The sequence below is a fragment of the Canis aureus genome, chromosome 3, assembly GCF_053574225.1.
Source record: "Canis aureus isolate CA01 chromosome 3, VMU_Caureus_v.1.0, whole genome shotgun sequence".
NCBI classification, from domain to species: domain Eukaryota; kingdom Metazoa; phylum Chordata; class Mammalia; order Carnivora; family Canidae; genus Canis; species Canis aureus.
Window position 1 is genome coordinate 36,776,519 of NC_135613.1, and position 26,008 is coordinate 36,802,526.

At 41.4% G+C, this 26,008-nt stretch overlaps 1 protein-coding gene across 25 annotated transcripts in view; it reads right to left on the reverse strand.

Moving 5' to 3' along the window:
- DAB1 (DAB adaptor protein 1) overlaps window positions 1-26,008 on the reverse strand; it is a 1,166,965-nt gene that overhangs the window by 257,654 nt on the left and 883,303 nt on the right. For all 25 annotated transcript variants that reach the window (XM_077891933.1, XM_077891931.1, XM_077891932.1 and 22 more), the window contains one exon: window positions 17,790-17,992. In XM_077891933.1, coding sequence (XP_077748059.1) covers window positions 17,790-17,856 — 67 coding nt within the window. In that variant the 5' untranslated portion in view covers window positions 17,857-17,992. The remainder of the gene's footprint in view (window positions 1-17,789; window positions 17,993-26,008) is intronic.

The following is a 26,008-nucleotide window of genomic DNA, read 5'->3' on the forward strand; positions in this document are numbered from 1 at the left end:
AGTGGGGAGCTGCAGCAGGCTCTTTAAGATTCAATACCTAAAGGAGTTTGGGATCAAAGACAACGGAGCATGACTGTACATGAAAGGCAATCGTCGGAGCTCTGCCTCTGTCCCCATGGATGTTTACAGCACCTTGGGGGCGGGGGTGAGGGTGGAGAGAGGAGGCCAACTGTTTTTTTGGCAAAGCGACTGCTTCATGTTGTTACTGGGAAGTACTTCTCATTCTGCAGTACAATTATCTGTCAGTTTCCCTGGTGATACTTAGTTCTGTAAACTATTTATGGAGTGCCTGCTGGGTGGCAGGCATTGGGATACCAGTAGAGTCTGCAAAGGTGCATCCCTACCTTCAGGATGCACAATCTACTGTGAAGACAGATGTGGGCTGAGGTAAGTACAGCACATCCTGAGAACTACTGTAACAGAGGCCAGTGCCCAGAATCAGAGGAGCCCAGGAGAGGGCCTACCTATTCTTGTTCAGCTGGGTAAAAGGAACACTTCCTGCAGGAAGTGACATCTAAACTCAATCTTTTTGGTGGCTGTGTGTGTTCAGCCCCCTGCCTCACTACTTTGCATATCGATTTCCTCCCTATTACCCATAGCGTAGACTATCGCGCCTACTGTCCATCATACATCTAACTCTTGAACAGCCCGCTGTCAGTTGGGATGAACCTACCTATTTGCTCCACCCTGGATCTGGAATGGAGACCCTGTGACTCACTCTTGAGATTCTGAACGCAGAAGCCAGTAAAGCTGGCCACAAGTACAGTGACCAAGGCAAGCCTGACTGCAGAGAGAGAGAGAGAGAAGCAAGAAGTGGGTCTGGGAAAAGCAAAGTTGCTCTGGAAAGACGAGAGGAGGATACATGAGTGCATGGCTTTTCAGTACTCAGCTCACAGCCCTCAGGATGCCCAGTCTTCCATATTGCCTCTTTTATGAGTGGGTTCTGTTCTAAGCAACAAATGATTTTGGAGGAAGGCCAATGTGAAGGCTGAGCAGAGAGGTATAAGGTGGCATAGTGTGCCTGAAGACCAACAGGTAATTCTGAGTTTAAGTTGTAACCTCCTAGAAGTCAGCAAAGGGACAGGTGGTGTGACACCCCTCACCCCCCACCACCTGTAGCACAGAGCTAGTTGGGGATGGATGCATGCACACAGGCTTGCCCAGCTCACCTCCCACCAACCTTAAGGTCCCAGGAACCAGCCATAATGCATGGACTTTGGTTTTCTCTTAGTCAGAAGAGCAGCAAGCTAACACGTATATGCCAAATGCCATGCTGGAGCCCTTACACAGATGATTCCATTTGGTCAGAATTCTCTCCCTAAGAGATAGGTCCTATCACTCTCATTTTACATGTAAGGAAGTGAAGGCTTACCAGACTTAGAAGAAGTTGTCCAAGGTAACTGCCATTAATAAATGACAGAGCCTTGACAGACTGGTTTGGAATTCTGAAGATAGTGATGCAATCTCTAGGCTATTCTCTGAGGAACAGTGGCCTCACTGGTTGTTGTGAGGGTTCACTTACATAAGACCCTATGCATGCTGGCCATCAGAAAGATGTTCCAGAAATGGGACTCTGACCTTCCTGGCATTAGTGGTGGTGCAGGGGCATGATGGCATGGGCATTCTCCTTTTGCATGTACACAAAAAGAAGTATGGAGTGATCACTAGGTACAAAGACGGCTTCCTTCTCGGGCTACCAACCCAATAGCTGCTTTCAAATCCCTTTCTTCAGGCCTTGCAGGCAGCAAAAGGACGAAATATTCTGGGACTGCTGGACTAACTGGTCAGAGAATCCAGGGCCCCAACCTCAATCAGCACCTCCTTTTAAACAACATGTGTCCACCCTTGCCTGAGGGGCATAGGGTGACATGGGAAAAGAAATCCCAATTGCTTATTGTACCATGTAACAGAAGACTGAAGAAATTAGAAGGGCTGAATTATTTAGGTACCTTGAGTATCAGTTCGGTGCAGTGTGGGGGGCAGCATGAGCATGTACCTTGCAGACTTCCAGCTGCAGGGAAAGAACCCCAACTGGTGCTTTCAGAAATCCACCCCACATCTGCACCAAGACCATGCTTCCCACAAGCTGCTCCCAGCCAATGATAGAGCAAGCAGGGATAGTGAAGCAGACCTATTCGCAGAAGGCAGGACCTCTTCTGATGAATGACTCTGGCTCAAGGACTCCACTATGATCTTGCTGAATTCTGAAATGCTTCTTCTACCCGCCCTTCCTTCTTTCCTACCCTTCTTCCCTCTTTCTCTTCCTCCTTCTTTCACTCAGGATCAAACCTGGTTTGTGGTCTGATGGCTCCCCTAGCCTCCTCTGGCTCCCTCCCCATATCTTCTCATAGGCAAGACAAAGTCGACCCTTCCATCTCTCCCTGTCATCACCTCCTACATCTAGTTGGAACCCCACCAGCCCTGACACATCCAGCGGCTGCTGACAGAGGAGCCTGGTAAGCACAGGCTGAAAGGCTCTCCAGGCTCTGTTATAAGAGGAAACATTATGACACAATACAGATGCAGTGGGACCACATACTAAATATGGGCCTTCCAGATGCAAATTTTACTCTGTTCATTTTCATCACTGAACTTACTGGGTACCACAGGCATTTTCTGAAACGTACCAACCTCTGCAGCAGCTGGCTTCAGAAGGATTTTAGAGATGATTTCACCCATCGAGATGGATAATCCTTCAGCTTTGAAATGGAAGATCATAATGCTTTGCCAATCTACTCTGATCCCAGAGAAAATGGACCGATAAAAGAAGATGATTTCAAGGTTTACAGCCCCCCTCCCTCCTTCCAACCCAATCTGCTAAAAATTAAAACTCAGCAAGGCATGATGTGATGACTTTTGAACCTGTCATTCTTATGAAATAGAGATACTAATAGGCCCCAAGTTTTCTAACTGAAAATAAAAACAGAAGCTAGTGTGGACAGAGTTCTAAGTCAGAAGCTGGAGCTCCATCCCTCACTCACACTTTGGGCTCTGAGCAAGCCCAACTCCCATTAATTGTAGTCTCTTCTTTTAAAAAGAAGTCAACATTGAGGCATTTGGGTGGCTCAGTGGTTGAGCATCTGCCTTCGGTACGGGGCATGATCCCAGGGTCCTGGGATTGAGTCCCGCATCAGGCTCCCCACAGAGAACCCACTTCTCCCTTGCTCTATGTCTCTGTCTCTCATGAATAAATAAATAAAATTTTTAAAAGATAAAAAGAAATCAACATATTATCTTAAATGAGTTATGGCAAATTAAACACACTGAACTGAACAGTGCCAGGTACATAGTAAGTGCTCAGTAAATATCAGCTATGACACCACTCCTCATAATAGCATCAGTATCATTGGTTTGTGCAAATTAACTGCGGTAACAGGATTTGGCATTTCCCAGGCCTCTGGTGAATGTTCGTTTTGTTTGAATCTAAACCAGGTGCTTCAACACTTTTTTAAAAAGTGACTAATGCCAGTCTCCTCTTTAAGAGGCAGGGGGAGGGGGCAGGGGGAGGAAGAGAAGGAATATCTAAGAAAGGTCTGGGACAGGGTGTTTGTCTTCATTTCCTTTCAAGATCTTTATTGCATTTTTTGTTGGATTGCAAGCAGTTCTGATCCTTCTGATGGATATGTGTGCTGTGCTCTCAAGAAGATAAAAAAAGAGAGAGAAAGAGAGTGAGCATAAAACTATATACACACAAGCAATGATGGATGCCACGGACAGAGAATTTCCAGTAGACCTGGTCTATAAATTGTCATTTAAATTTGCAATTTAAAAACACTGTCTGACTTTTTGATTTAGCTGACTGTATATGAGAGACAAATAATGGAATCCTAATAAGCAATGTTTAAATGACATCTCCAGTCTCTCAGACGGAGAGGGCGGCAGTAGAATTCTAAGAAGAGAAAATAAATCTACCAGGAATAGGAAAGACGACCAGAACTAAATAGTTGCACTAATCACTTGATGACAGATACCAGGAAAATGTATTTTTGGCTGCTTAAAATTCGAATCCTTAATAGACGGAGGATAGGCTATCAGCTGAAAACCCCTAAAGTCGTTGTGAGGGGACAAGACTGAGCTTGGTTTTTACATTTCATCACATTAAAACAGATGAACCAAAAAATCAAGGCACCAGGACAACATATTAAAGTTGATAAAGCTGAGGTTAAAAGATGGGAACTGCAAGAATCACTCCGGCTCACAGGCATCCATTGGCAAATCTGAATTCCAAGGCTTTCCCAGAGCGCAGCCCCCACTGGAGACATGCCCACAGAGGGGAGCCCACCCCAAGGTCTCCTTTTCGGCTCGCTGCAGGAAACAAGTTAGCATCATCCCCCAGCTACAAAGTACAGAAGATAAATGTCTGCATCAGTTCAAGGATGAAAACAGAAATGAATCATCAACTACTGCAAGCAGTTCTGTGCCCCACAACTGAAGTGAGATTTGGGAAATTAGGTGGCTCCGTGGCGCAATGGATAGCGCATTGGACTTCTAGAGGCTGAGGACATTCAGAGATTTGGGAAATTTAGGAATGAGCCACTGAAAAATGCAACAATGATGGAAGGATTTGGCAGGAGGGCTTGTGAATAAAAGCTAAGGAAAATGAGATCACCTTGCTTTCTGTAAAGTGATAATTATACCATTTATAATGACATGGGAACAGCTTAGATGGTAGGATTTAGTGAAAAAGTAATGCAGAATTAAATACCCAGTAGGACCAAACTAGAATGCATGTGTTTGTTTGCATGTTTGTGTGCACATACCCATGTGCAGGGAAAATAAGACTGAAAGAAAATATGCCTGAATGTTAACTGTCCTCGCTCAGAGGCATGGTATGACTTCAGAATCCTCCACATAGTGCTCAAAGCAGCCATTATAATCGAACGGCATTGGCAAATTACACAAAAATCTATTTGCAATCTATAACTTTGAGAGCAGGAGGAGAAGCCACAGCAATCATTACTTTAAAACATCAAAGGAAAACTAATGGAATATAAATTACTGATTCTAGGAAAATGTAGGCCAAAGGCCAAAGAATTACCTATCTGATACAGGCTATTCTATTATTCTACAAATGCTTAATGAACATATACTATGTACCTGGTCCTACATGTAATAGAAAATGAATAAAATATTTGTACAACTCAAAGGACCTTTTACTCTAGATGTCGTGGGGAGGAGGGGGGAGTAAGTTGCTGCCCAGAAAGATTTCTGATCTGCTGCTCTTCCTTTCACCAGAGAACAAGGTAGGATTTATTTTTCACGACAAAGGATTTAAGTCTAATGGGTAGACAATGTCTATAACAATAGAAGATATTTCAAAAAGCACTCATTGAACTGAAAAAAGTAAGAAATCTGTATTCCAAGAATCTTTATTTAAATCACACAACCTCTGGGAAGTCCTTGGATAGTTGCTTATCTCTGCTCTGGGATTTCAACTTTACTGTAATTAACTATAATTAATTCTTTGTTGTTTGTCTTTCATAGAGATCTCAAGTTCCCTAAGCCCAGGACTTGTTTACAATCTTCTGTGGCCAACACTCTGCCTAGTTTTTGGAAACACTCAAAAATGGAACAAAGGAAAGAAGGAGGGAAAGAGAGAAGGAGGAAAGACAGTAAGACTAGCATTTCCTGAACATCTACTAGGTGCTAGAGGCTGCAGTAAGCACTTCACATATGCATTCGGTTGTTTCCATTTCTACCATTTTGGATTCCAACCAGGAGGTTATTTACTGAAAGCTACTGTGGTCTGCAAATCACATAGACTTTGAAATCCAACTGTTCAGGTTCAAATCTGCACTCTGCTAGTTTCTAGCCTTGGGCAGGCTAGTCAACCTCTAGGACTCTAGGTTTCCACATATGTATGTGAAATGGGAAAATAAAGTGAGATTAATTATTTTAAATGCCTGTCTTCTCCTCCTTATAGAAATATCTTTATTTCCTACAAACGTTTATCACATACCTCGTCCTCTTTAATCATAGCTTTTGGCCTGGTGAAAAGTCACTGGGTACTTTGGCTAATACAGCAGGAGCAGGTCTCATGAAGCAAGGGCTAAAATCAACCTTAGTGAGTGGCACATTTCCCACCTGCTATCAAGCATTAAGCTACCTTTCATAAGTCCAACCTGACTCAGCACTCATGGCTATCCATCACAGCTTCAGCCCGTCCACTGTCTTGAGCACATGCTTCCATATCGCTGTTAATAAGGGATACGGGGATGATCATTTTCCCAATGATAGGGGTCCTGATCCTTTTTAGGATCACATAATAAGAACATTTTTCATTGTTGGAGATAATTCCCCTTCCCGTGCACATTTGTCAAAGGCAGTTTCCAACAGTCCCGTACATCATCCTGAAATACATGATAAGATTCAGGTCTGCTATTCATCATTTGCTGGGCTTCTTCCAATGCAAGTTCCTGCACGGCTTTTCCTGCCTCTGTTTTAACAATTGGAATCCAAGTTCTCCCTAGAGCGGTATCGCCAGGCAGGGGAACCGAAAAACTCAAGCAATGACAGCCCTGCATCTGAGGGAAGTGAATCTACAATGATGATATATAAATTCTTTATAAAAGTAAATTGCAAATACTCCTGCCACTTTACAACAGGACACAGACCCCCAGGAACTGTGCTTTCACTGAGGTTTTATTTGATGGCCACTGCTGCAAAACAGCAAATACAGCAGAAAGATCCCATGTTCTGGATCACTTAAAGCAAAGCAAAAAATTTATAGTCTACCATTTCCATGATGGGTGACCTTGAATATATTCTGAACTTACCTGAGTATGCTTCCTCATCTGTAAAATGGGAATATTACCAACCTCCATCAATTCCTGAATTCTCATTGTACCCTCTGCTTACATTTAGTAGTTGTGCAATTAATGTCACTTTTCCACACTGACTGTCCATTTTCCACACTGACAACCCTTTGATAAATTCTCCTCATTCCAGCTTTGAGAGGATATAATGATGCCCAAGACACAGTCCCTGCCATCACATCTCTATTTACAACACAATCTAGTAAGGAAGAGAGATATGTATGTGCAATCTGAACTGATAGAAGAAAGACTTAAAAGCTTTATCTGGATTAAAAAAATTAAAAACCAACATGCTGAGAATCATGGTAGAAGGAAAGCTTAATCCCATGGGAAAAAGAGAATGCTAACAAAGAGCTTCATGGAAGTGCTCTTTGAGCTAGGTCTTGGAGGATCAGACAGGCCTTAACAGCCAGGTAAGAGATTAGGGTGATTTTTTTTTTTTCCAGGTAGAGAGAAGCGAATGAGCTGGAGAAAACCCATGTATGTTCAGGGAGGATCAAGCAAGTCAATGTGTTCAGAAAGTGCCAGGGATGCATAAGGCATGGGTGATACCTGCTGACTGCATGAGTGAGACAGAACTGCAGAGTTGTTCAGAGCACAGGTTCTACAGTGAGGGAATGGACTTCATCCTGCCTCCTTATTTTTCATTTCCTCATCTGTAAATTTGGGATTTTTAAAAAAGGAGCTTCCTCAAAGGGTTGTTCAGGAGAAAATACACATGAGGGGTAAATACATTGCCTGATATTTTATAACTGCTGATAGACAGTAGCTACCTTCTCCACCAGCATTCTCATGAGTATTTCTGATGTGGGGAAGCCCACCAGGAGGTAAAATGGGCTAAGGAGAACGCTCACTGATTTGGGGCATTTGCAAAATTGGAGTGTTTGCTCAAAATTACTAGCTAGGATTGCATTTTGATGACATATGGTCAAAGTCCTTCACGTTCACCTAGACTTTATCTTCTTATATCTGGAAAAGACAGACCTGGCATCTCTCTTAGAAGGAGAAATGTTCTTTGTCAATCACATGGAATCCTTGTGTATGACAACTTCCCACCTGCCAGAGAAGGGGAGTGAAGACCTAGAACCTCTTCTGCCTTTCCAACCCCCTTGCTAATGATACTGCATAGTCTGCCATCATTCCTTCCTCTTGCGGTGACCATGTCAACCTAATAGTGTTTTAGTTGGAATCTGCAGGAAGATGTCTTTCGGTGTAAGCATTACTTGGCAGGTGGGAAGAAGACACACCAGTCAGTAGGGAGCAGCTCAGTCTAGTGTCAAGCATGTAGACAGGCTCTGGGATTAGAGAGATCCAGCTGTGAATAGGTTCCTTTGCTTCCTAGTTGTATAGACTTCACACAAGCTGTTCATCTTTCTGAGCCTCAGTAGCTTCTCCTGAAAAATGGGAACACTTGTCTAAAGGTTGCCTTCAAGCTTAAACGAGACAACATTTCACCTCCACCACACCCTTTCCTCTGCCTTGGATGTACATGTACTCTCATGACCGACCACAGAATTGCTCACTCTTGCAACATATGCCCTCTGACCATCCTAGAGGCTTGTTGCAATAGGAAGGGGTTGCTGAAATCCCAACACACTTTGAGCATTGTCTGCTCACTCAGCAAACCACACAGATAACAAAACCCCATGCTCTGGGGCATTTGCTGATTATCTGCAAAGATGAAGACTCTCCAACCCTACAAAGGTGTGTATCCTTACCTGACTCACAGTACTTGGGAGGAATAATGTGAAGGGCTTTGTTCTTCCAAACATCAAAATTCAAGCCCAGCCACCGCCACAGACAGCACACTGAGCTTAATGAAGCAGCGGGATGAACTAATATGGCAAATCTTATAGCTTTACTACCAATATGGCCCACATCACGCTAAATTACGGCACCAGACGTGATTGGACACACATCACAAAAGGAGAAGTAGTTCGCAGAACGGTAGGAATTTTCAAAGCGACATAATAAGAATCTCAAGAGCCAGCATTCAGAGGGCACGTTTGTGTTTTGTAATTTTCTTTCTCTTTGTGCAAATCATTCTCCCCCACACTTTCTGATAATCAATTCAATGAACACTTACTGAGTACCTACCATGTTCTGAGTGTTGTGTTAGCAGCTCGTGGCTAATGGCAGAGACAGAAAAATAAGCCAAAAATGATGGGAGAAACATGGCAAGTGTGATGATTTGAATAAGTATAGGGTGCTGTAGAACCCCTCACAAATCCAGGGAAGTGAGGCTTTCTTAGTCATAAATTCATTCACTCATTCATTCATTTAATCGACATTGCTGCATACCTCCAACTTTCAACATTGTATTCAGAAGTGAAGTGTTTAACAAAACAAACACGGTTCCTCCATCACAGGACTCCCAGCCTAATGAGGGATAAAGAGGAATAAAAAGACAACCAAAAATCTATTATGGTGAGCAAAATGAGACGTCTGAGAGCACACAAAACAGGTGGGTTGCAATGAGTCAAAGCATTTCTGTGGACAGTAATATTAAACTTGAAACTAAAGGATAAGTGGAGTTGCCTCTGAAAAGAATAAATGAAAACGTACTTTTGGGAGAAGAAATGGTATTTGCCAAACCCCAAATGTGAAAAATCACATGGTATGATCAGGGAGCTGAAAAATTCAGTTGTGCCACAGAATGGACTATCACTGCAGAACAGCACTGAAAGATGTGACTAGAAAGAGAAGGAGGTGTCAGACCAGGCAGGGCCTCTCTGACACCACGAGAAGCAGTGTGGACTTTACCCTGGGACAGTCAGAGGTGCTCACTGACGGGTTTAAAGCAGATCTGATTAGATCTTCCTATTGCTGACAATCCAGAACAGCTTAGAGATGGAAAATACTGATAACCTGACCACTTAGGAGAGAGTGAGAACAAACTGATTGGTGATGAAGGAAGCCTGGACCGTCCTTGGGAAAGGGACAGTGAAGAGAAAGAGAACGAACAGCTATGGGAGGCATTCAGGAGGTCACGGAGGCTGGCAGTTGATGATTAATTAATTGAGAATGCTATGAGGCTCAGAATGTCAAGGATAGTGGCTCAAGCAAAACGTTGTTGGGTTTTAAAGGATGATCAGGAGTTGGCCAATGAATAGACAGGGTGAGAAATATGCCCCAGGCAAAAGGAGCAGATACACAGACATCCTAGAGGTGTGCTCTGGGATCTGAAGCTCAGGGTGGCCTCAGGGAAGGAGGAGACAAAGTGGAGACAGACAAGGAGACAGGGACCAAATCTCAGAGGGCTTGCATGGTGTGTTATCTTCTTTGCAATGCTGATGGGGTTATACAGTATATCCAAGGAAGAAAGGGGTGTGAAGGAGGGTTTGAAGAGAGCCTAACTTCTTATAAAGGAACCAATTAAAATGAGGCCCTGAACCAAGTCACTAGTGAAAGCTGAAATGAGTTTGTCTTCAGGGAACGACCACAATGAGTGATGTGTCCTGTAATAAATTCAAGACCATGTGCTCAAAGAGAATACAGAAGTCTTTCCCCACCACATATCATATGATCTGACAGCCAGTCTTGCCATAAAGGACTAGACTTCTTGGCCCAAAACAGTATGCCCCCCTCCCAAGCCCTTCAGCCCAAGAGCTTTATGGATCAACCTCAGAGAAATTGATGTCATCTTGTAATTAAATCCTTGATTTTGAATTTCCAGAGCCTGCAAATCACAGAGTCAGTAGAGAACAATTAGCTCACCAAGATACAAAACCCTGCCAAGACAGAATGGTGCCATAAATTTACATGATGTGGCTAATCTGTTTCCATGGTTCCCCTGCCAAAAAAAGAGTGTAGCCCCTGTAATTTTTTTCAGATTCTCCAGCCCTCCAGCATCAAGGCACAGGGCAAACCCATAGCACGCTTTCAGGAAGGACCACACAGACGTCTACATCTGGTAAACCTAGTACTTCCCAGCTTCTGCAAACAAACCCCGTGACCCAGGGGAAGTCCCTTGATCTCTCCAAACATTATTTTCTTATGTGTTCTGTGGGGTGATGTAAGATTTGGGCTCATTAGGGACAATTTATCTAAAATGGTTTGCTTGCAGGAAGCACAAAACAAATAATGGCTATTAATAGATATTGATAACCTAAAACATGGTTCATTCTCCTCTGTATTTTCTGTCTGCCTTCCCTGATATCATTGAAACATTTGAAGACAAACCAGTTCCTTCTTCTCGGTCATTCCCCCGTGTCCTTCTGGAAAAATGGGTGCCTTCTACTTTTCTTTGATTTTCTACAGCACTAGGAGAAGTGCTGCCTCTCAGGGCTGGTCGGGGAGCTGAGGCGCCAGGGAAAGGGAAAGTCTCCCTATCCCAAGTCTCCATACAGAGAATTGTGTTAGGTAGTGTGTATCCTATTCACTTGAGTAATCCTCACGACAACACTCCAAGATAGGTGCTATTATCCCTATTTATAGATGAAGAGGCCAAGGCTCAGAAAGATAAAGCAGCGAGCCTGAAATACACAATTCAAAAGTGTGCTAAGTCTTAAATCAAACTGAAGTTCATCTAATTCTAAAGCCTGGTATCTTCCAGGAGTCTTCAATGTAAAGAAGAGGGAACAAACATGCCAAGAGGTTAATCTCAAGAAGGTAAATTGTTCACAGTCTGATGGGCTGGAGCGACACCAGCCATGGTAGCCATTCCTGGGCTCCAGGCCGGACTCTGCCACTGTCCAAATGAGTGATCATCGGCAAGTCCTTATTTTGAGAGTTCATCTATGAACAAGAGGCTCTAACTAGCCCCCAAATGCTAATTCCTTGTAACCTTTACATTTTTCCATTTCTAGAAAACTTACTCAAGTTTTGATGTGTACAGACTTTTAGAGTATTGTGCTACTTAAGTTGATTAAGATGAAAAGTCACTTGGCTTTTAGTCAGGAAAGCTGTGAAAGAGTTTAAGAATTTTCTATATTATGATGAACATGCAACGTTATGATGAACATGCAATATTTTAAGAAATATGAATCTGGGGAAAAATAAAATATTAATTTTTGAGTGGTAATAGGCTGAGAATGAATAAAAGCAGCAAAGTAGAGAAAAACATGTCTTTTCAAGGAAGGATGAGACCTATAAAAAATCAGAAGGGCCTCTTGAGGTAGAAGTTCTTCAACTACATGAACAGCCTACAGTCAGGGTCTCCTTTCCAGATACTTCTCTCCCCACAGAACATTGAGCGCTGGTAGGGCTCACAACCAGAGCTGGATAAGCCCTGGTGGACAAAAGACCTCATTAAATAATTAACGCTTTGTCTAGGTTTTAAGCAAATATAATTTCTGCCTCAGTTTGGTGCCTGAGGAAACAGAAGCTGGAAAAGTGAAAGTGGCCTGAGGGAGTGGAAGGATCCAGAATGGCAGGCCTGGGGTTTGAGCCCAGGGCCTGTGTCATGACCAACAGCAAGTGCACTCCGTGCAGGACAAGAGCAGCAGGCAGAGGCAGTGAAATAGCAGCTCTGCACCCAGGCCTGGCAAAAAAAAAAAAAAGAAAAAAATTGTTTAATTAAATGTCTCAGCCCTAAGGATCCAATCAGATGATGAATGTGATAGCACTTTATAAGCTCCTACGTGTTAAGCCAGTGTTAACAAGATATTTTCCAGGATTAACTGACCAGTTGAGGGATTAGGACTCTGAGTATGGCATTACTGAAAACATTCCTTATCCAAGATTAACCAGAATTTTCTAAGAAACCTCCTAATAGTTCACACAGCTACTGAGGCACACAATCAGGGTTCCAACTCAGCTTGATGGGGCTCCAAAACTAAGGTGTTTGCCATATGACCACCAACTTCTCCTGAACCCACCAGGGCTTTGATTCTTGGGGCCAAATCTTTCAGGGAAGAAATAAGGTAACATTTTGCTGCTGTTGTTGTTTTCTTAACTAATGATCCTTGGACATAATTCTAATACATGGAAAGTGAGTAAGTTTATTTCTAGGTAGTTCTTTTTTTTTTTTTAAGATTTTACTTATTTATTCATGAGAGAGAGAGAGAGAGAGAGAGAGAGAGAGGCAGAGACATAGGCAGTGGAAGAAGCAGGCTCCCTGCAGGGAGCCCAATGCAAGACTAGATTCCAGGACCCCGGGATCATGACCGAAGCCAAAGGCAGATGTTCAACCACTGAGCCACCCAGGTGTCCCTATTTCCAGGTATTTCAAGAAGATAAGGAGACAGTGCTAAAGTGTGATCTCAGAAGGAAAAGGCCAGAAAAGCTAACACTAACCAGACAGCTGCCACACTGTAGACATTTACCCATAACACCTCCTTCATCCTTCTGGTAAGTATTATTCTCCTAAACACACACACACACACACACACACACACACACACTTAAAGATAGGCTCTTCAAAGAAGCTAAATAACCCATCTCTGGTTACACAGTAGGGAAAGAAAAGAATTAAAATTTCAAACCAGGTCCAGCTCCAAGGATAGTGAGTCCTCTCTCTATCACACAAAGCTGCCAGGTAGCACTGATGGAAACCCACCCCCCCAGGCACTGCCCCCAGGAACATCTGCCCCCCTCATCCTGAGACCCATTCCTTTACCACAGTCTTCTACTGGGTGGCCTAATGCCGGTTTTACAAATAACAAGAATTGTGTCAGCTGTTTTCCCCCTTTGATGGCAGGTAACGAACCTGAAAATATATATTCCCGTCCTCCATCAAATTCCATTCCTGGAATAGGCACCGTTTGACAAGCTGCATGTGTAGTGACACAATCCAATAAAAATGAAATGAAGAAAACAACTTTATTTCTTACTACTTTCAAGCCTTTCTTATTTGAATTGTGAATACTCCAGTTATGTCTCATACATGGCCTGTCTAGAAATGCATTTTATGGTGAAATATGCCCCTGTGTGACTTGTATTTGAAACTATCTCACTTCCTTTCAAAAGCCTAGGTTAAAGAACCAAGGTGGTAGGTTTGTAAGAAATTCTAAAGGGCCTCTTAACTTTCTTTATGCCACTCCTGCTCATGATAGATGACCCATATTGTCAGGTATTCTTTTCCAGGAAATAAAATATCTACCCCAAGAACCATCTAAATCTTGCCAAAGGGGGAAAAATTCTTCTAGTTTGTAATATCATGTAATAATATGAGAAATGTATTTATGATGTAATGTAAAACAAAGCAGGATATGAAATTGTATGAATAGTATGACCTCAAACACACATCCTGAAAAATCAGTCCAGAAGGAATTAACTTAGAACGTTAATAGCAATTATTTTTTTTTTATTAATGGGCTTAGGCATGCTTACTTTGTTGTAATTTTCAGTAATCAGAATATATACCTTCTTAAAAAGTCAAATAAAATTACTAAACAAGGAAAAACATATATTTTTCCAGGAGCCTTAAATACCATTCACTAGTCCCTTAGCACCAAAAATCACTGCATGAAATTATCAACTTTAACTAATACCAGGTACATTATTCAAGAAAAGAAAGTTATATACCAATTGTGCTGAGGAGTATAGATATCAAAAACCCCAAATATCAAAAAATCAAGTACATACACAGAAAATAATACATCATGAATGAGTAGTATTTAGCTCAGAAATGAAGATTAGAAAAACCTATCAGTAAAACCCACCACAATATAAATTGAAAGGAAAAATATGTATAAGCATTGAAATAAATTTAGAAAAGGCATATGATAAAATTCAGTAAGCAAGTTCAGGATTTACTAAAAATACTTCCTGGACAATGATAAATGAAGAAGAAATAATTTTAAAATCTCTAGTAAAAAAATTAAATAACACACTTAACGGCATTTCCAATAACTGAAGATCAAGTTAAGGATACCTCCTATCACTAAATATTGTACTGACAGACCCAGCCAATGTAATAAGACAAGAAAAAGAATAATTATTTAAGGATTAGAGAGGAAGACAGAAACCTACTTATAAGGTTTTATGCTGTCTCCATAGAAAATCAAAGAGGAATTGGAATAATTAGTAAAAATGTTCAGTAACACCATTATATTCAAGATTCAAGATCAATAAATAAACTGTTAATGTTTCCTTTTAAAGTTCCACTTAATTTGGTTCAGTCAGCAATATTTGCTTAATGGAATTACTTATTGTCCCACAGGGAAAACTCAGGAGTAGGAAATAGACACATTCTTATGAGTACACCCTCTCCCTTTTTGAACGTATGTATGTTTAATTGTGCCTTGAGCCAGAGAAATCTATTAGGAATGCACACTGTTTATCACTGTTACGTAACAAAGAATAATTGCAAAATCTGACTTTGGGACAAATCAGCAATATAATTTTTAAGATATCCTTGGTTCTAGGATGGAATAAGAGAAAACACAATGCTTATGATAAAGACCATGAGACAAAGAAGAGGAAGAAGAATCAGAGCACAGAAATGAGAGAGGAGGAACAGAGAAAAGGAGAGAGGAAGGAAATGGAAAAAGATGAAAGGGAAAAAAAGAGATGAGAAGAAGAAAGAAGAGAAGGATACAGAAAAAAGGGAAGGAAAGAGTGATGAGGAAGAACAGACATAAAGGTTCTTTGTTGGGAGCTTGGGTTGCTCAGGTGGGGAGAAGTGTTGGCCTTTGGCTCAGGTCTGATCTCAGGGTCCTGGCTCCCTGCTCAGTAAGGAGGAGCTTCTCTCTCTCCCTCTGCCTTCGCCTCTGCTTGTGCTTTCTGTCAAATAAATAAATAAAATCTTAAAAAAACAAAAACTCTTTGTTGATCCTTTAATATATGCCAAGTACTATACCAAGTATTTAATCTGCCTTATCTCAATTATTCTTCATAGTAAGCCTTTGAAGTTTAATATTATATCCTTATTTATAGGAGAGAAAACAGATGCTCAGAGAGGTTAAGTAAACTTTCAAGGTCACACAGGAAGTGGCATAACTAGAATTTGAATCCAGGTCTGTCTGTCTGGATTCCATGGAATTGGTCACACAGTAGAAGATGCTCCTTGCAATATGTATTATGCTGATTTTAGAGTCTTTTAAGACATGAAGATGAGGAAGTTCTAAAAAGGTCACCTTCACACTCCCATTCCAAATCTTCAACTAAGCTAATGTTCTGAAAACCCGAATCCTCTCTTTAGAATGCTCCTCGTTTTGCATGTTAAAATTAAGAATGAAAAGATATGCAGTAAGATACAATTTTTAATGCATTAAGCATTCAAGAGCACAAGTTTAGTGGAAAGGTTAAATTTGAAGCAAAAATATAACTTGTCAGTTTTCACTGAAAAAGCATTTGAATTCTAGTACATATTGTGCTCTGCAATCTTTTTATTCCCTATGAAGCAGTTCTCCCAAGACCTGTTCTCTCACTGACTTGCTTTCCTTCTATTAGACTGTGATGCATAAAATACAAGGTTTATATTAAGTTTTAGGAAATAAAATAGACTACTTCCAAAATATTTGTGTTTCAAGTAAACATCCAAAGCAAAATTTACCATCCTTCCTGAGGGTTTGGCTGTCAGGGAGTTGCATGTGTATTACATTTATGTCCCTTGTTTCCTACAGAGTGTCAGACAAATGCCATCACGAAACATGACTGGGCAGGCACAGCAGTGTCTCAAACAAATCACAGCCTATACAAAGCAACTAAGTGCATCCCAGTTTGCAAGCCCATATTGACAGATTTCAAGACCTGAAGGAGAAAGTCTATTAATCCTCCTTCATGCATCTCAGAAGATGAGGGAGAGAAAGACAACACACAGCACGAAGTTGCTTACACCTAATTGCAACCAGGAGACAAATACACTGAAAGGCATGGTCCTAAAGCCATAGGATCGAATTCTCCAGAAAACATCAAGAGTGAGAAAATGATTTTATTATCATACTATGCATGCCAGTCCTCATTAACAGCTATTCATGTGCCTCCTCTGGGCTAAGCACATTCAAGTGTTGGAATTAAGGGGTGAACAAGAGACAATCAAAAACACAGAAAATTTTTAATAAAGTGAGATTCTAACAAAGTGCTACCGCAGCAAAACAAACAAAAACAACTAACCCAATTTGGGGAGTAAGGAAAGTACTAACCTGAATATTTAAATGGGAGCCAGTCTAGGAAAAAGTAGAGAGTGACAAAGGATTTCAGGCTAGATTAATTATTCAGTGGTTCTCAAAGTCTGGTCTCTGAAGCAATAGTGTGGGGCTGGCGAGACTGGGGACCTCAAAACAGCTGACCCCAGGCCAGCAACCTCCCAATAAGGCCACCTTGTGGCCCTACCCTAACTTAGCACACAAAGACCCGTAACCCTTGCCCTAATCGGAATGCCGCCCTGCTCCCACCTTCTCCCTGAAAAGTCTTTATAGACCCCCCTGCAGCTTGCCTGGGCGCGACTTCCCAGGCCCCTGACTTCCCCTCTCTCTCCTTCCCCTGTGGGCTGCGGAACCTTGCCCGAGAGCACATCCCATTAAAAGCCTGTTTCCACCAACTTTTGCCTGGCCTCTCTATTCCATGTCACTACCAATCGGATTAAACCTGACAAATAGCACCAGTACCATCAGGGAACTTGTTCTAAATGCAGGCTTGGGTCCTACCCCAGACCTACTGAACTCAAAAATTCTGGGGAGGAGACCCAGCAATCTGTTTTAACAAGCCTTCCAGGTGATTCTGGTGCTGCTGGAATTTGAGAACTTTGGATACATGCAAAAGTGAACTACAATAGACAGAATGCCTGCAGGGTAAACAGGGTTGGATAGGGGGGCGGGGGGTGCAGATTAGGCAGAGATGTCACTTGCTGGAGGGATGGGTAGAAGGCATACCAGGAAGGGTTTTATACATTATGAAAATAATTTTGGATTTTACCCAAGGCATAATGGAGAACCATAAAAATATTATACTACGAGTACAGAAAACAGCAAATAATACTGGCACCCATTAAAAAACATATGCCATCACAAGGGTAGTGCTGTACATGATTCCAGAGATTAAACAATGCACAGATAAACAGCCGGTAAGAAAGGAGCACATCAGCCCTACCTTTCTTTCTGGAGTCTTTCTTGGCGCTGGTTTTCACAGCTACTTGAAGTTCTGTCTCAGTTGACATCCTACTAAATCCTTAGTCCACTTCACACAGATCCCGGGCCTCGGCCAGGCTCATGGAGGACTCCTCTCCAAGAGAATGACTCCTCCCTTCAGAAACAACGCTCCAAGCTGCACATCTCATTCACTCCTTCTGAGCTCTGCAAATCAAGCCAAAAGAATGTTCAGAATCATCACCCTTTTGAGGTTAAGCAGAAATTAGTCGGAGCATGGGGAAATGAACTGTCAAACAAACAAAACCAGGAAAATCTTGGTCTCCATGTACAAACTGCTCACATGGGCAGCCTGGGTGGCTCAGTGGTTTAGTGCCACCTTCAGCCCAGGTTGTGATCCTGGAGACCCCGGATCAAGTCCCGCGTCTGGCTCCCTGCGTGGAGCCTGCTTCTCCCTCTGCCTGTGTCTCTGCCTCTGTGTATGTGTGTGTGTGTGTCTCATGAATAAATAAATAAAATCTTTTTTAAAAAGTCCAAAAAAAAAAAACAAAACTGCTCACACGATGTCATGGAGCCAATGACAGGGTTTGTAGCAAAGGGAATTAGAGGTCTGTCTGAAAAATGGTCTCTCAACCTTGGTACATAACTTAAAACAGATCTTTTTAAAACTCTGGATTTCCAAGGAGGACAAAACCCAATTCCTTGTTTTCCATGTTCCTTGCTTTCAAGCACTAGATGCCACCCAGAAAATACAGCAAAGGAGTATTTCCTGAGCAACCCCGTGGAGACATTCCCAACAACAGGGCACCCATCCATCAGCCAAGCTTGATCAGAGCCTTGGCAGCTAAAGCAGATCATAGGGAAGTGACCTGTGCTCTATCCCTCACTGCCAGGCATCAGAAGGGACATGGAGTTGACATACAATTGGGCTCCAAGGGTAAGGTGACAAATGGGGCTGAGAAACTTTCCAGCAAGCCAATTTTTATGTCAGCTTTTTCCTCAGCTGTAAGAGCAGACAAGCATTTAATGTGGGGAGAAAAAGAAAAGAAGCAGGCAGCCACACATTCCATTCTTTCTTTCTTTAATAAATATGCACTGCACACTACTAGGTACTATTAAGTCCAGACACTGTGCTGGGAAGAGATGATAATGATAATAATGATAATACCACCACTTCAATTACAGCTGGTATTTACTATGCACTTACTATATACTATGCCCTCAGCTACTGCTTCACATACATTATCTCATTTGATTTTAGTTAAATTGAATGAATGTATTTCCTGTGTCAACAGTCTTTCCCAGTGACCATCTATCTGACAGTTACATCAGAGAGTTCAGCTGAAAATAAACATTTCGCTGTTATCCATTCTTAAAGAAAATGAAGATAGAGCTATTGGAAATGGATCTTCAAACTGTGTAGCCAATTCTGAGCTCAACCCACAGACCCAGAATGGCTGACTCTGAATGCCCATTTCTGCTCAAAAAGAACAGTAAACCAAACTTCTTAATCATTACAACTAAAAATGGCTTAACTAGAAGAGGCTTTATAGATTTGTCCATGTTGTTACAAATGGCAAGAGGATATAATGCTGAGTCAGAGAAAGACAAATGCCATATGATTTCACTTGTATGTAGAGTTTAAGAAATAAAACAGAGAAGAAAAGAGACGGACAAACATACTTTTATATACAGAGAACAAACTGGTGGTTACCAGAAGCGAGGGAAGGGGGGTTGGGTAAAATCAGTGAAGGGGATTAAGAGTCCACTTACTGTGATGAGCATTGAGTTATGCATTGAATTGCTGAATTACTATATTATACATCTGAAACTAAGTGTGTCAATTATGCTTAGATAAAAATAAAATCAGTAAAATTATAAGGCCCAATAATAGGGTAATTCCCACCTTACCCAATGATATTTGGTTTATTTATTTGTTAACGGGCTTTTTTTTTAAAGGACACAGGCCCTTAATTAAAGATGTCTGAACTACAGTAACTAAAGCTACAACTAAGGAAAATGCAAAAGTGCCTTCCTATAATAAAATCATACAGAGACGAAAACTTTCCTGCCACCTTTGTGCCATCTATCTGCATCATACCACTAGCCCTCACCCCCTCCTAACATCTCTGCCAGCCAAAGACAACATTCCATTAGAGATGACAGAGCCACAAAGCTTGGTCATACATGGACATAATTTTATTACTAATACTGATCATTTCACTGCAATAAATATCTGCTAAGAACCTACTCTGGGCCAGGTGCAAATGCTAGCTCATTCATGTCTATAGACATCTACAGTGCAACCACACTGGCTAGGAGTATGGATTCTTAACCCCTTTCCTCAAAGATACTGAGTCCAAAAGAGATGTCAGTCATGTAAGGGACTGCAATACACACAACCAGAACTAACACAAATAAATACCAGGTATACTACAACACAAAGGAGCAAATACTCACCTTTGCTTGGAAGAGTCACTAAAACTTCTCAGAGGAGGAGCCCTACCCTATGGGGTCTTGAAGAATGATTTTTTTTAAGACTTTATTTATTTATTTAACAGAGAGAGAGACAGAGACAGAGAGAGAACAAGCAAGGGGGAGTGGCAGAAGGAGAGGGAGAAGCAGGCTGCCAGAGGAGCAGAGAGTCCAATGCAAGGCTTGATCCCAGGACCCTGGGATCATGACCTGAGCCAAAGACAGACACTTAACTGACTGAGCCACCCAGGCACCCTTGAAGAATGATTCTTATGTCAAGTGGACAATAAGAGAATGAAACAGTGGACACTCAATAAATACATGTATAATGAAATGGTTATTCTGGAAGAAGGATCAGCTGTGCAAAGGCACGGAGCCTTAAATAACAGCACAACTAATAGAAGGAAATCTAAGTCTGGTAGGGAGGTGATATACTCTCTCACCTTTCCAATTTTAATTCGTGGTGCTACCTCTCTATTCAATCTTTCTTCCTGAGGTCTGCCTTAGCATTCTATTGACCCCTCAGGGTTCAGTTCAAAGGAGTATCATAGGCAGAAAGGTTTTCCAATTGTTCTATTAAATGGAATCTTTCCCTACTTATACCATGATCTGTTTTTTGGCCAGCTGCATAGTTTCAGCCACTTATAAGAATGTGATATTGAGGAAGTTACTCAACCCCTCTTTGCCTCAGTTTTTCTATCTGTATAATGGGGGTAACATGGAGCTACTGCAGGAATTAAGCGTGACCACACATGTCATATGCTTGGAAGAGGACCTGACACACCTTCTGGAAAGTACTTAATAAATATGGGGGCACTAATAATTTCCTACATTAACCGCTCAAGGTCATGTGGCGATATGTAACTACAAGGCCATAACACTGTGATCCTCCCTTTATAGAAGCTAAGGAAGGTTAAGTCTACCTTGTAAAGATATTGCAGAAAGAGATAGGATCTAAGATATTTCCATCATGCTGGTTTTGTACACAGTAAATAATAAAGTAACATATAAATAATAAAATAAGCTGAAATATATGGATTTTACATAATTTCAAGTATTCTAAAAGTTCATGCATGAAACTGGAATGGAACAGGCCACTTTTTCCCCTTCAACTTTATAAAGCACAATATAGCACCTCTCCCTATTCTGTGGGTATCTCCAGCACCACTTGTTTGACAAAATGTGACTGTGTTCAAGTGTTGTAAAGCATTCCTTGTGGATTTCTGAAGTACACCCAGATACCAAGAATGAAAGGAAACCAACATCATTTCAAATAAAACCTTAAATAAGGAAGGTGTTGCAGTATGGAGAGAACATACCACAGCCTGGATCATGGCATCCCCTTTAATTTTCCAAAAGCCAGAGGTTGGGAAGATGCTGTAAAGTAACTCCAAATTATTTAGGAAATTCATTTCTTTGTAATTAAGGAGATTAAATTCCCCCAAGGGCCAGAAACCATGTGACAACTCAAATCATTTTCCCCCAGTAAAAGCTGTGAAACCCTATCAGTTAAATTCAGGCTCGCCTAGAATTTTGAAATGCTTCAATAATGTTTCTTTGCTCTACACAATCTGCAGTAATTTAATATTCCTGAAGTGTGTCAGGTTTTTTATAATGAGCTCTTCAAATCTAAATGTGAATTATGTAACATTCCACTACATTCTGTCTAGTGAACTGCTTCTAAATGTAAAATCCTGTGTTCAGTGATGGGGGGAGGGGGATTGGTGGGAGGGGGGCACAAAAACACCAAACCACAAAGCAGAGAAAACACATAGGCCTTAAAAAAAAAAAAAAAAAAAAAAAGGCAGCATAAAGGTTTGAGCAGCCACAACAGAACATACTAAAAAACCTACTATAACACAAATCTGTGCTTTCTCTTCCCCCAGCCACCCCTCTCATACGATCCTACCATAGACTAGCTAACATTTAGGATGGCCCACTATTTGCCAGCTACCATACTATGAACTTCTTTTACTCAGTCTTTCAGCCACTTGAAAATTTGAGTATTATTATTTTTCATTTTACAAATAAAGAAAAGCAAAAGTCAGTTTAGTAGCTTGTCCACAGCCCCACATGCCTATTAAGTAGCACAACACAGGGCAGGGTATAAACCACTCCTCTCTCCACCTTCAGGGGGAATCCTCCCAGATGTCCATCAGCTGGTAAATGGATAAACAAAATGTGGTATGTCCATACAATGGAATATTATTTGGCCATAATAAGGAAAGAAGTATTGATACACTGCTACAACGGGGATGAGCCTTGAAAACAGTAGGCCAAATAAAAGAAGTTAAACACAAAAGGCCACATGCTCTATGAGTCCATCTATATGAACTATCCAAAATAGAAACATCCACAGAGAGATGGAAAGCAGATCAGCGGTTGCCAGGAATGGAGGGAAGCAAGGAAGGGGGAGTGACTGCTTCATGGGTTCAGGGTCTCCTCCTGGGGGTGCTAAAAAGATTCTGGAACTACAGAGAGGTAGTGGTTGTACAGCATCATAAATGTAATAAATACTTTGGATTGTACGCATTAAAATGGTCAACTTTGTGTGAATTTCACCTAAATAAAGTGAAAACAAAACAAGAAAACCTCCAAGTCAGGTCCCACACCCAGACTTCAGCCTTTGTGATATGCTAAGAACACTGTAAATTCTAGTCCAAGAGGATAGCCCTGACTTAAAACACAGATGAAGGGGCAGTCTTCCCAGAAGCCAGACTTGGGGTTCATTCGTGTTGCAGGGATTAAAAGCTCTAATGCCACTACCGGTGTGTTTTGTGACTTGGCCATTTTCATCAACTTCGTCCAAATTATAAAGCACCCCAAACAGGTTATTAACAAGACCCAAAAGTTTTTAACAGTACAGGGTAACGGCCTGTTCCCTCATCAGTGAAATGGAAACACCACCACCAAGGGTGTAAGATTTGGAAGATCAGTGAGATCTGGATGCTTAAGAAGAGTCATAAATCTGCTTGCCTTTACATAAAGAAACACAGAACAAACACAGCAGAGCACTAAGATATTGTTTTCTACATGGGGACACCTGTGTAGGGGAATGATGAAGTGACTGGGTAGAAGGATATGGCAGAGGGTGATACTTTGCAGAGTACAGTTTTATGCATTATTTTCCCATTTGGAAGCATACAGTTCCACACGTGAAAAAATTAAATTAACAGGAGTAGGAAGTGGGGGGGAAAGGCTCAGAATGAAAGGGGACTGAGACAAATTAAATCCAACTGTATCTCAAATGAATAGCACAGACACAGTCTCTGAAGGGGTGAGAGAGAAAGAACTAATTGAAATAATTTACAAACGCAGAATTTGGCTGTTTACACTCAGTCTTGGGCAGAGTTGTAGCAGGGGGAACTACAAAGAAATCCCAAACTCCTTTTAGTGAGCAGAGTTGTAGCAGGGGGACTACAAAGAAATCCCAAACTCCATTTTTTTTTTTTTGGTAGTGTTTTGGGCTAAGCAATTATAAAACTATTTTAGATGTATTACAGGATTGAACAAAGGATCAAATGTTTTGATGTTCTTGGGAGCCCAGTTCTCACTATAAAAGAGGAGATGTTAAATTTTGGAAAGGGGGAAGCCAGGAAAGAATACTGTGGGGACAGACTGGAAATGGGAGATTTCCGGCAAACTTGTGATTTATAAAATACACATGCATCTGTATAGGTAGGTATACATACATGCATTTATATGCATACATTTCCTAGCTCTGCCCATTGACTAGGTGCAAAGAGTTCCAACAACATGATACCTAATATCTAGATTTTGGGTTATTTTTTTTTAAGATTTTATTTATTTATTCACAGAGAGAGAGAGAGAGAGGGGTAGAGACACAGGCAGAGGGAGAAGCAGGCTCCCTGAAGGGAGTCCAATGTGAGACTCGATCCCAGGACTCCAGGATCACACCCTGGGCCGAAACGCTAAACTGCTGAGCCACCCAGGGATCCCCGAGATTTTGGGTTATTACTACCATTCCCCCAGTAAAAGGAGCCAGGGGTTCTTGGGAGAAATGGCTGATTCCAGAGCTGAGGTGGGACAGGTGCAAGAGGAGTCTGAACTATCTTCCTTATTCCAGCAAGTAAGGAAGTGCTCAAGACAAACACAAAAGATGGAAGCATGTCACAAGAAGCCATCCCAGAGGTGTGGTCATTGGCCTAATCTGGAAGAGTGTAAACACCATGGTAATTTAAGAATTGTAATAAATAACAAATCACGGGATAAAACAACAATAATCCATGAATCCATACTGATAACAGAAAAAAAAAAGGAAGAAGAGGGGAAGGCTGTCTTGCTTAAAGTAGAAGAGGTACTGCCTGGAATATACAGAGGGAAGGTGGAGCATAAAGCCAACATTTTTCTGCCACCAGAATCAAGCTTAGAAAGGGGAGAACCATCCATTAATGCCTAATCCAGGGGAATGTTTGATGAGAAGACATCTGTAGGTCTTCAAGTGTCTTTCCATCTACTACTTATGGTTGCAAGGGAAAAACATGTGATTACCTTATGGGAAATTGAACAACACCTCGATTAGGTTATCAAAATGAATATTAACAAGCAGGGACAGGTGCAGGTGACAGAGTGCAGAGTACATCACTACCATGTAGTCTTCTGGCCCAGAATCTAATCACATGCATTTAAAATTGGGTGGGGGGAGATTATATCCTGCAAAAATATAGTAATAAAAGGCAATGAGAAGCTGGGGAAATTTTTTTAAAGAAAACAAATAGATACAATAACTAAATGCAATACCTGTATAAAATCCTGTACTAGAGAGAAAAGTAATACTACAAAAGGAATTATTGGACCGATGGACAAATTTGAATATAAATGGCATGTTAGGTAAAAACAGTATATCGATGTTAAATTCATTCAATTTGATAATTTTCCTATGGTTATGGAAGAGAATATTCCAATTCTTAGGAATAGGGTCTAAGATATGTGTACCTTACCGTGAAATGATCCAGAAAAATAATTCATGTACTTGCATATGTATGTACATGCATGTGTGTGTCTATAGACCCAAAAACACAGATAATACACAAATAATAAAGCCAATGGGATAAAATATTAGCAATAAAAATATAAGTAAAGGGTGTGGCAGTTTTTATAGTCTTTAAATGTATAATTTTTATATCTTCTCCTGTAATTTTGAGATTCTTTCTAAATTTAAAAAAGATGTTTTTAAAAAGCCCAGCCTAGACTCTGGCACACCAAGGTATGTAACAAAGCCAGTCTGGCCTCACTCTTAAGTTCAGACCCATTCCAGCTCCCTAGATGGCATGCTTTCTAATTCCCAAGGCTAGCGGAGGTTAAAATTAGTTTATGGCTGTCAGTTCTTATTACAGATTCCAACTTCACCTTGTATCTGCCCAGACTGCCTGACTTGGTGGGAGCCTCTGGACCAAGGATGCTTGGGGCAGGCCTTTTTCTTCCTGAGCTCTGGACATCCTCTTCATACTCTGCCTCTGTGCCCGGAATTTGGCCACCAAGACTTGACTTCGTTTACCTGCTCCACAGATCACTGCACGCTCCTTTCGTTACTTGGCCAACACGAGTCTTCTCTGCATCCCCAAATCCTCTCCCTCTCCATCTGTGGGGCTACATACTCAGCCTGCCAAACCTTCTTCTTTTCAAAAAATATGTGAAGGGCTACCTGACCTGATCTAGCCCATTTGGAAAATGCCTGAACACTCATTCTGCACATTTGTTCTTTTCAGGGAAAATAAAATAGGAAAG